Source organism: Melanotaenia boesemani, chromosome 15 (genome assembly GCF_017639745.1).
Source record: "Melanotaenia boesemani isolate fMelBoe1 chromosome 15, fMelBoe1.pri, whole genome shotgun sequence".
Lineage (NCBI taxonomy): Eukaryota > Metazoa > Chordata > Actinopteri > Atheriniformes > Melanotaeniidae > Melanotaenia > Melanotaenia boesemani.
Window position 1 is genome coordinate 13,362,367 of NC_055696.1, and position 11,268 is coordinate 13,373,634.

Genomic DNA, 11,268 nt, shown 5'->3' on the forward strand with positions numbered 1-11,268 from the left:
AGTGTGCGTAAGATTTTGGGTTATAAGAAACCCAATAATGTCATGACCCTATATTTATGTGTCTTGAAAGAGAATGAGAATAAGAAAGACTGGTACCAATGTAAAACGCTGCTAGTGGCTTGTAAAAAAATATATATCACAAGGAGCTGGTATGAAATTAAACTGCCAACCCCCAATCAGTGGGTGGATAAAGTTAAGGAAATTTGTGACTTTTATCCTGAAGACCAGGGGACTAGAAGCTGCTACTAATTGTTCAGATCCACAGTGCACTGGACATGTAACACCTCACTATAAAAAGTAGAAGAGCCCCACCCCCTACATCTGTTTATTTTATGTTTTTTGTAATGTCCATAAGTTTACCAGTTTGTTCCACTTGAAACAGAAAATAATAAAAAAAAGTATGGGGAAAAAAAAAAGAAAAACAGAAAGCACCATGTTGGTGCTAAATGATGCTTCTAGAGATTTGAATCAGAAACTTCCCTAAACATGATTCACTGAAAATAACTGTTGTGTCCTCTACAAACACTCGGTGCTTCCTCCCCCAACACTGCACTCCTCTGCTGACATCACTCTCTGTTGAACTAGTTTGTCCTGTGACTTTTAATCCCCAGGAACAGGACTGAAAGTCCAGGCAGATCCTGAAAAGCTCTTTTCTGTTCATGTCTCACATTTTTGAATGTTTAAAAAATATAAAATAAATGAATTCATGACCCAATGAATTACAGTAATTTATTGAAAAGTGAATGTAAAAGTGTTTTCAGTGATCTTTTTAAATAAAATAAAATCAAATTTTCAGTTTTCCTTGTCATTCACACATACTCTGGTGGAAAAAAGAAAATAATTCCATCATTGTTATTATAAATGAAAAATCAGCAATATTATGATAGAAATCTACTTTTGGCTCCTTCATTAATCTTATAGTATTCAAGCTGTTATTTGTCCAATATAAAGAAAAAAAACTAAAATATATGACCTCAAAAAGTTTAAATAAATCTTCATTTAGTGCATTTAAACACAGAAAAACTAGCAGATGCCTGTATGATATTCCACATTAACAAATCACAACTTCTTCGAACAGTTTGCAGTTAAGAAGTCCATTACAAAGAAGACAACTATGCACACTTCTCATGCTTTACTTTTAGCAGGTTTTTCAGTCCCATATAAAGCTATCTTTTCTCCTCTGCACTGATAAATGTACTCCTTTCCCCTAAAACAACAATGGAATTAAACTGTCTTATGAACTGCTTTTCATCAGTAGAGAATCACAAAGTAAGTTAAATAAATATCACTAAACATGTCTCCATTTTTAACTCTTTTTGCTCATACTACAGGTAGGTTTTTGCTGGGTTTGAAGCTGTATCATTTTCACCCTGAACTGATGTCTCTTCCATCTCTACTTGTTTTAGCTGAGACTTTGTCGACGGCGCCTCGCTGAGATTGGATTTTGTTGATTCTTGTCTTTTCATCTGTGACTTTGTTGATGGCGCCCATGATCTTTCTGAATCTCTCAAATCCTGGTCAGACTCAACTTCCCATAGGGGCTTTGTATACAGCGGAGGCTTTGGTGTTGCTCCCTCTTGGCTTTGAGGTCTGGGGGACATGGCCCTGAAAGGATGGGACATTGCAGTGGGTACTCTGCTGTAATATGAACCCACCTTGCTAGACCCATTGGAGGAGCGGACCACTAGGTAGCGAACAGATGGGCTTTTGTCTGTGTCATGGGCTTTAAGAGGGCAAGCTGAGCTGATGAACAAACCTCCTCCCAGAACAAGCAAGATGGATGCCCCCCAACCAATATAGAGGCTAGCTCCAAGCTCCCTCCGCTGAGCATCTGAGGAGGCACTGTAGAACGTCCTCACCACTCCCCCGGCGATCCACGATGTGGGAATCAAACAGATAACCCCTGTGGCTATCAACACCACCCCTGCTGTTACTGCCACTTTGCCCTTTGCTCCACCTCTTTCATCCAAGAAGCGAGTGCACTTTCCTCCAAGAAAGGCCAGGATGAGGCCTAAGCTGCCTGTGGTGATTGCAAGTGCTATGAGAGCCCTGGCAGCCTGCAGGTCAGAGGTAAGAGCGAGGAGAGACTCATAGGGCTTACACTGGTACAGTCTTGTGCTGTCAACCACACAGGCCATCCAGATGCCCTCCCAGATGGTCTGTGAGGTCACAATAGTGCTGCCCACGAAGGCGGTGACCTTCCACATAGGTAGTATGCAGCTGATGATGACCCCAGCCCAACCCAGTAGGCACAGGACACTGGCCAACATCTGCATCCCAAATGAGGCCATGATGAAGAGGCAGCGAGACCTTTGGAAATGTTTGAGAAATCTTCACCGACCTTTTAGAAGAGCCCTGGTGCTTCTTTTGCTTCTTTGCATTTCTCTTTGTTGGCCTTCTTTTTGTCTGCCCTTTCATCACATGTTATCCTTTTCACATGTCTCCATTTCTCTACATATTTTCTTCCTGCCACATTTGCAGCTGGATGTATGTGTCAGGAATGCAGAGCTCTCTCCAACTGTTCTGTTGTTCCTTTGCCCTCAGTAGCCTTTACCAAGCAGCAGGTGTGTCTTAGTTCAGCTCATGTGTTTACAGCCTGTTTCCATCTGTCTTTGTCCCTCCCCTTTTGCATTCCTAATAACTATCTTCTCCTTCCCCCTCTCCTTTTGTATCTTTTCTCTTTCTTTCTTAACTTGTGAGTGTTTTTTTGTTTTTTGTCACCTGAGCAGGTACATGTATTCAACCGGTCAGGTTTAGAAGTGCCACACCTATTCCACTGGGTAAAGAAAGGTGAGGTTGAGAGATACGTAGCCCGAGAGAGAAGAAGAGGAGGCAGTGACATCATCTTTTCCTAGCCTTGTGTTTGCATAATTGTTTTGGAAACATCAAGATCTGAATAAATGGTAAAAAAAAAAAAAAAAAAAAAAAAAAAATTAAAGTTAGAAATAAATGACAAAATGAACTCCAGGCATGAAACATGTTTACAGGATGCACTTAAGAGTTTATTTCAGCCTGACACACACAACATTTCTGCTGAAACTTTAAATATGATTTGATCTAATTAAAATATTCTGTGCCCATCATCTAACTACAGAGCTTAATAATCGTGTAGGCAGCTTTAGTTTAAAAAGAGGAGACAGAGATGTGTAACACAATATCCTGAGAGAAAACCTGTTTCACTTTAGCAGCATCTATTGTGCAGAAAAACTGGTTTGAAACCTGCAAATAATGCCCTTCCCCATCACATATGTACACACACGTAGAAGCAAAATCCAGAGCGATTGGTTTCACTCTTTTTTTGATGTTCCCCAAAGTCATTTTTACTCTTTTATGTTTGACTGAATGTTTAATTCTTCTTCTCCAGCAGTTTGGGAAAATATTCATCTCGGCACGGTGTCTGACTTGTTTAGTTGACATAAGCTTTTAAAGGACTCTTGGGGCCGGATGTGTAAAACTGTGGACAGAAACCATGGCTATGTCTCAACCCACGCATGATTTAGTATTTGCAATGAAAGAATGTGTGGAGAAAACCTGTACACCTCACATGTACCTTAAACCTTGAGTTCACAAGTCTATGAAGCAAATTCAACCAGATATATTGATGTGGAAATAAAAATATGCACCTTTAAAGTTACACTTACACAAGCTTTTGCAACAGACTTCATTGTTTGCTGTTCATTAACCCTTTTGAACAATCTAGCACAAACCAGACACATTCAAGCCTTTCTTAAACATTAAGCATCAAGCCAGATGTGTGTTTTCACTTATATGTTATTTTTATACTTATATTTACTTAAGAGAAAGAAAATAGAGATGGGCTTTATGTTTGTGTAGAGTGGGATGGTGAGGGTGGGGTATGGTGGTATTTCCCTATCTTTAATCACGAGCATAATTGTTTGATTTGAAAGCAAGATTTCTTGTATTCACGCTAAAATATCATATTGCTATCTCTCAAAACTCTGCTCTCACACTCAAAAAGTCCCTTTTTGTGCTCAAATATATCATTCTTCCTTCCAAAACTCTGCTCCTGTTCGCAAGTTCAGTAGGTACGTTTCCATTACTCCTAGAATTGCGCAAAAGCTAAATATCGCAGCAAATCGTCCTCACCTTCTTCAGGGTGTGAACTTTTTACTTGACACAGTGCACCCAAAAAATTGGTTCTTAACTGGAATCATCAGTAAACATGTATGGATAACCCAACCCAGCAATTTCTAGTATGCATTATTTTTTGTTATGTTTCTTTTATTTATTTATTTATTTTCATATATATGTGAACATGTTTTTTTTTTCAATGAAAGAAAAATACAGTGACTTACTAACTTACAGTGAAAGTACTCATTTAAAAACTAACTGTACCTATACAAATGTATGGTATGCTAAGTATAAAGCTAAGGAAATCATAAATTGAGACATACAGTCGATAATCTGCTTTTATCATATCAATTCAAATCAAACTTTATTTATAAAGCACTTTTCATGCCGAAGGTAACACAAAGTGCTTTACATGCTAAAAAAAAGCAATTCTTGCATATTAAAAATAAAACAAGCCTTCACACACAGAAAATAGATAACATAGATACAAAAATAAATAAATAAATAAAAACACTCATAATAATCTCTTTCACACACAGTCACGCTCACACACACATGCATGCACACACAAACAAAGCAGTTGCCCCCTCTCCCTCATTCTGCACAAAGATGAGTCCCTAATTTTTGTCTCTAAACTGAATGTAGGTGTAAAATACCTACCTACTACAAGTAATAAACATGTGAATTCATGCTGCTGTGAGAAAACAATATTATGGGGATCTGTCCACACCAGGAGCCAGTCCATCCATGTCCACAGAGGCCATTGCCATAGCAACCACCCAAATCAGGGCAGGCTGGGGTCTACACCACAGCTGTAAGGCTGCAGTGCAGGACCGCAGCCAATCAGACAAGAGCAATCACCGTGGCAATAGCCCCAAAGCAGACTGAGTAGGCAAAATCCCCAACGTGGAGGATCCCCATGAGGAAAAACACTGAAGTTATAACAGTTTAAATTTAAACTTTTATACTGTTATAACAGTATAAAAGTTTAAATAACCTTAAGAAACAATAACAACAACTAAGAGCAGCAATATTAAAAATTCACATAAAGAAATTAATAAAATAGTATACTAAAAAAGTAATAAAGTTGAGTAAAATTAAAATAAAATAACATAAAATTATATAAAATAAATTAAGATTAAATTTAACTCAGTTAAAAGCTAAGGTAAAAAGGTAGGTCTTGAGCCTCTTTTTAAAAACATGGACAGTCTCTGCAACCCTGAGGTTTTCTGGCAGGCTGTTCCACAGACAGGGCCATAACAATGGAAAGAGGCCTCGCCGTATGTCTGGGTCCTCACCCTTGGAACAACTAAGAGGCCAGTATCAGGGGACCTCAGGGACAGAGAGAGCTCATAATTTAAAAGTAAGTCAGATAAATAAGAAGGTCCAAGACCATTAAGGCATTTATAAACCAGCAAAATCAATCCTGAAACACATGGGGAGCCAGTGTAGCAATTTTAAAACTGGTGTAATGTGTTCCTGCTCTCTGGTCCTTATCAGAACTTGTGCCGCCAAGTTCTGAAGTAATTGTAAGTTTGAAATAGACTTATTGGGAAGACTAGAGAGCAGGGTGTAATCTATTCTACTAGAACGAAAACATGCATCAGCACCTCCATGCCGACAAGACAAAGAAATGGGCGGACTCTGGCAATGTTTTTAAGATGATAAAATCCAGTTTTTGTTAAATTTCTGATATGTGGAGTAAAATCCAGCTCAGAGTTGAAAAGAACACCCAGATTTCTCACAAACTGAAAAGAATTAAAATGTAATTTTGATAAAATTATCTCTCTTTTGCCCTCAGGACCAATAATTCAATTTTCAGTTTTGTCCTGGTTAAGCTGTGGGGAATTCTCTGCCAACCATGACTTTATATCTAAAATACAGTTTAAAAGAGCATTACCTGGCTCCAGGTCATCAGGAGACACTGTGATATAAAGCTGCGTATCATCGGCATAGCTGTGGAAGTCAATGCCGTGTCCCCTGATGATATCCCTGAGAGGGAACATGTACAGATTTAAAGGTCCCATATTATACACTTTATTCCCAATCTGAGACCATTCATTAATATCTAAATGAAATATTTCCGCCATGGTATGGACAAATCGACCCTCAGTTTGAGTGCAGCGGCTTCTCTTCACCTCACTCTTTTTAGCAGCTTCAGAAATGTGCCGTTTATGGTGGGCGGAACCCTGGTGGAGCAGCTCAGCTGTTGGCTCCGCCCATCGCATCGCCCGTCATGAGGTGATTGACAGGTTAATATATTTTCAAGCTATCAGACTAATAAGGCCGAAACGATAAAATAACTGCCAGCTCTTACCTCTCCAGCTGTGTCACGGACAGTTGGTATTGAACCTGGCTTCAGCTTCAAACGGTTGGCGAAGCCTGCTTTCCATGCCCCCATGTTGTGGAAACAGTCCTCTTTGAAATGCTGGCCACAGACATGCAAAACCTTTGGAAGTTTTCCGGGTACATTTCCTCCAAAAATAAAATTAATCCACTCAGTCCTCGTGGGTTCAGTGGATGGAAGTAAAAAAAACGTTTTCGTGTTCATTTATGCAGCCACAAACAGAACAGTGCTTCTGTCGCTTAGCCATGTCCGCTAACGAGGGTTGCCGAAGAGGGAAAAACACTGGGCGCTAGGTGATTTTTAGAGGGCGGGCTTTGAGAGCCGGTAGACGGGTCCATCGCTCTGTGGGGAGTGGTTATTGTCCCTTATGACGTCATAACGTACACGCTTTCAAACAAGCTCATTTCAGCGCTTACTTCCCTAGAGGTGGAGCAGGGGGGAGAGAGAGCGCCTGAAAGAGTTTCACACTTGCGGGTCTCCTACACATGCGGGGGGACCAGTATGACTGTTCCAAAACCATTAAAAAGTGAATTTTGCATAATATGGGACCTTTAAAAGTATTGGGCCTAAAATTGATCCTTGGGGAACCTCACATTTTATTTCATGGATTCCTGAGGAGCATTTAGCCATACTTACAAAAAATAGTCAATTTGTGAGACTGGAGTAAAACAATTTAAGAGCAGTACCCAAGAGGCCCACCAGACTTCTGAGTCTGTTTAATAGAATCTGGTGATCTACTGTACCGAATGTGGCACTAAGATCCAGGACCAGAACAGAAAGTTTCTGTAAGTCTAAATTAAGTCTAAGGCCATTAACAATCTTTATAAGGGCCATCTCTGTACTGTGATTCAAACTCTCCAGCATTTCCTCAAGTAAAAACAAAGCTTCAGCTCTGCTGGCTCTTGGTAGACTAAAAGGCAGCCATTTAAGTTAATGAAAACCAGAGGATGTGGGTAATATCAGTGTGCGTAAAAAGAGCCAAGAGTCTTTATCACCTTATCACTTAATTCTCTGTAGAGATTGTACCAGTTTGAAAGGTGATCTTTTTCAAAACCAGCCAGCAAGGACATGATGCAAGATATTACACAGAGAGCTGCACACAACAAAGGGTTTGACATGAGACAGCTATACACCTACCCGACACAATATAGTCCCTGAAAATATAAATGTTCTCATTATGCTATTTTATATTATGTTTTTTGTGATACTCACATAAATAACTGGCAATGTTAGTAACTATTATAATTCATATATTTTGCTTATTCAAGCTGTCTCTATTTTTTGAGGCAGCTAAGGTCGTATAACATCTGCCGAACACTGCTTAGGATGTTTTATGAGTCTGTTGTGACCAATGCTATCCTCTTTGCTGTTGCATGCTGGGGCAGCAGGCTGAGGGTTGCAGACACAAACAAATGGAACAAACTGATCCTCAAGGCCAGTAACGTTGTGGGGATGGAGCTGGATTCTCTGAAGACAGTGTCAGAGAGGAGAATGTTGTCCATAATAAAGACAATACTGAACAATACTTCCTACCTGCTTCACAACCTGCTGATCAGTCACAGGAGCATGTTCAGTAACTGATGCCACCTAAATGCTCCACTGAACGACACAGGAAATCTTTCCTACCTGTGACAAACTATACAACTCCATAGCAACAACATCCACTGTTATACATTTGCACTTTGCACTACATTTATATTTTACTGTTTATCATATTAATAATACTGTGCATATTACTGACTTCTAAAACACCCAACAGGCACAGTGTCAGTAATCTGTCTCTCCCTTTTCAAGAATACTGTCCTGCGGCGCCACTCTAAAACCAGAGCAACAAGAACCAAGCCAAAACTATCTACCATGACAAAAAGGGAGAAGGAAAGAGAAACAAGAATTTGGGAATCTGCTCAGTGAAAAATGTGAGGAAAAACAAGCATTTATCTGCTTTGGACTCAGTTAAAATAAAGAGTAAGCTGCTCTCCTTTGCTGTGGTATTTTCTTTCTTGTCAGATGACACAAAGACAAACAAGGAAATGTAACTGAGCTAGAAAGAGAGTCAAGTTGTGAGCTTTATGTAAATATGTGGAGAGTATTCAAAGACTTAATGAGCTCAAACAAACTTCTCAGCGGCTTAAAAAATTTAGTTTTTATGTGCAAAAAAGAGAAATTATACAAATGTTCAAAATATACAAAGACAATTTACTGGCTTATTAAAATATTAAAACTAACAGTTTTGCCCTACTGATTTCCACATTCTCAGTACTATTAGCATTCAGAATTTGTACATCAAATACTAAAATCCTTAAAAAAAAATCTAATCTCTCCATTAGGAGACTTCTTTTTATGTGAATATTTAGTTTACTTTTTAAAATCATAACAAAAATATTTTCACTGAACACTTCAATATGTTAGGTTTTACATAAACCGTTTGCAACATGTCAGTAAAGTGCAGTTAAAAGTTGAAATATAGGATGAGAATGGAGCTTAAATCAACTGTAACAAATAAAATCAATCATGTTAAATCCATTTTTGTACATTTTCATAGTTTGTTTTGGATGGATGGCACTTTGTAGTCCATTTTTCATGTCCTCAGCGTCTGTAGCTGCCACACAGTATCCCTCCACCGATGATGAGCAGAGCTCCAGACACCCAGCCCACATATATGGAAGCTCCGAGCTCTCCCTTCATCGAGTCTGTGGCCGTAGTGCTGTAAAATCCTGTGATGATGGTGTAAGCTGACCAGCTTACGGCAATGGCACACAGGAGCCCTGCAAGTATAAACACCACGCCTCCAGACACACCAATATTGGTTTTGGTAAGTCTGTCATAATCAAAGAAGTTGGTGCAGTGAAGCCCAACCACAGTGAGCCCAATGGCCACCACGCTGGCAACGATGGAGAAGCAGATAATGGCTCGAGCAGCCTGCAGATCTTGTGATAAAGCCAGGACGGAGTCAAAAACTTTACACTGTAACTGTCCTGTGCTTTGGAGCACACAGTTCATCCATAAACCTTCCCAAAAGACCTGAGCAGTGATTATGTTTGCTCCAATGAAGGCTGACACCTTCCACATCGGCAGGGCACAGATGAGTATGGTTCCGAGGAAGCCGAGAATTCCTAAAAACGCACCAACCAGCTGAGTCTTCATGATGTTAAACAACCTTAAGCATGTGTTTAAATTTACCACAAAGTTAAAAAGAAAAAGTGCGAGGCAAAGGCAAGAAAAGTCAACTTTCTGTTGAGCTAAAGATAGTTTTTACGACAAGCTTTTCCTTGGTGCTGCTGGTTTTTCTTATGTGGTTTTGCAGTGCAGGTGTGAGAACAGCAGCTGGGAGGGGACTCGCTAGTTTGTGTATCAGGTTTCCTGCTTGTCCTGATTCCTGTTTCGCCTGAATGAGTAGGAGAAAATAACCTGTTAACATGACTGTGTGAAACACTGCTTAATACAAAAGCATTTGATCAAGTTTTGAACAGATTGAAGCACAACCATGCACAGCTATGTGGTGACACATTTGGTCAGGTTTATTTGATAAAAATGCTGACATGCTCATAAGTCCCTGAAAAATTCAGTTTTAAATGGAAATTTTAACATTTCTCACACACCTTTCCTTTTTAATCACCAACCCTATATGACTTAAGGTGTAGCATATAAAAAAAAGGGCAATAGTAAAATTGAACTGTTTTGACTGGTATCAAACCACTAACTGTGGGCCCACACATGATTGCTGCCTTAATTTTTACAATGTGTCCCTGGACAAACCACTGTGGGCAAAAAAAAAAAAAAAAAAAAAAAAAAAAAAAAAAAAAATTCTCAGTTGCCATTATAGAGCTCGATTTACTCAGCCATTTAAATATACAATTTAAAAGAAAAAAAAAAAAAAAAAAAATTCTTGCATTTTATTTTAGCATCGGTCTGTTTTTTCTCATTAATTGCATTTTTAATCCATCATTAATGCACTTGTATTGCTTTCTGCACCCTGCTGAAATGTTTAAAGCACTTCGAATTGTCTTGTACATGAAATGTGCTATACAAATGAAATTTCCTTGCCATTCAGAAAATGGAGTGCACCTTCAGGCTTTGAGCTTTTAATGTTTCAAGCAAAGCAGTTTTGACATCACAAGATTATTCCCCATCATTCTCCCTTCCAGTCAACCTCAAGGACACCGGGATGGGGCTTTAAGACACATTTAGTGATAACTCAAAAACCACAAGGATGTGATGTCTCAGTCAAGCTGAGCAAGTACTTCGAGTTCAGCTCCAGAGCCACAAGGCAGAAGTTATCCAGGAACCAATCAATACATTTCACAAGTGTGGTTTAAAAAAAGTTTTATTAAAATCCATTAAGATAAATGTTAAAAAGCACTTTAAAAAAAAAAAAAAAGTCAGCTCGTCCAGTTCCCTGGAAAGTAGTCTTGAGTTTCAAACATATGCGCCTGCGCTGGCTCTTGAGCCTGGAGCCGAGTATCTGATAGCATATCCGCCATCTTTACGCTGCTGACACTGGCAACACAGGAGTGCCCCACCGATGATTAGGAGTCCTGCTGTACCCCAGCCAATGAAGAGCGCTGCTCCCAGTTCTCTCCTCTGGCCATCATTCAAGATAGGGTTGTAGAAGTTCCTGATGACCTCGTTAGCAGACCAGGACACAGGGATGAGGCACAGGATACCACCAACAATGAAGAACACACCTGCAGTAATGGCCACCTTACTCTTGGATGCCTTATCTTCAATGCAGTTGGTGCATTTCCCCCCTGCGACAGCTAGTAGGAGTCCCAAGAAGGCAACTAGGATGGAAATCACAATCAAGGCCCGGGCAGCTTGGAGGTCTTGGG

The 11,268-nt window shown here is 39.6% G+C and overlaps 3 protein-coding genes across 3 annotated transcripts in view; all 3 read right to left on the reverse strand.

Moving 5' to 3' along the window:
• Positions 1 to 672: 672 nt before the first annotated feature.
• LOC121654132 (claudin-4-like) lies at positions 673 to 2,526 on the reverse strand. The gene has a single exon (XM_042008071.1). It carries the CDS (start codon positions 2,289 to 2,291, stop codon positions 1,326 to 1,328), a length of 966 nt encoding a protein of 321 aa, XP_041864005.1. The 5' UTR covers positions 2,292 to 2,526; the 3' UTR covers positions 673 to 1,325.
• A 6,037-nt stretch (positions 2,527 to 8,563) lies between these two features.
• On the reverse strand, positions 8,564 to 9,736 carry LOC121653832 (claudin-like protein ZF-A89). Its single transcript, XM_042007500.1, has one exon. The coding sequence runs from the start codon at positions 9,581 to 9,583 to the stop codon at positions 9,026 to 9,028; it is 558 nt and encodes a 185-aa protein (XP_041863434.1). The 5' UTR covers positions 9,584 to 9,736; the 3' UTR covers positions 8,564 to 9,025.
• Positions 9,737 to 10,819: 1,083 nt separating this feature from the next.
• Positions 10,820 to 11,268, reverse strand: part of LOC121654744 (claudin-like protein ZF-A89) — a 745-nt gene continuing 296 nt past the window's right edge. The window contains exon 1 of the mRNA XM_042008999.1: positions 10,820 to 11,268. This exon is cut by the window's right edge and continues 296 nt beyond it. Coding sequence (XP_041864933.1) covers positions 10,856 to 11,268 — 413 coding nt within the window. The 3' untranslated portion in view covers positions 10,820 to 10,855.

Excerpts from the sequence above, each read along its gene's own strand:
- LOC121654132 (XM_042008071.1), bottom strand. The coding sequence starts at position 2,291 with ATGGCCTCATTTGGGATGCAGATGTTGGCCAGTGTCCTGTGCCTACTG.
- LOC121653832 (XM_042007500.1), bottom strand. The coding sequence starts at position 9,583 with ATGAAGACTCAGCTGGTTGGTGCGTTTTTAGGAATTCTCGGCTTCCTC.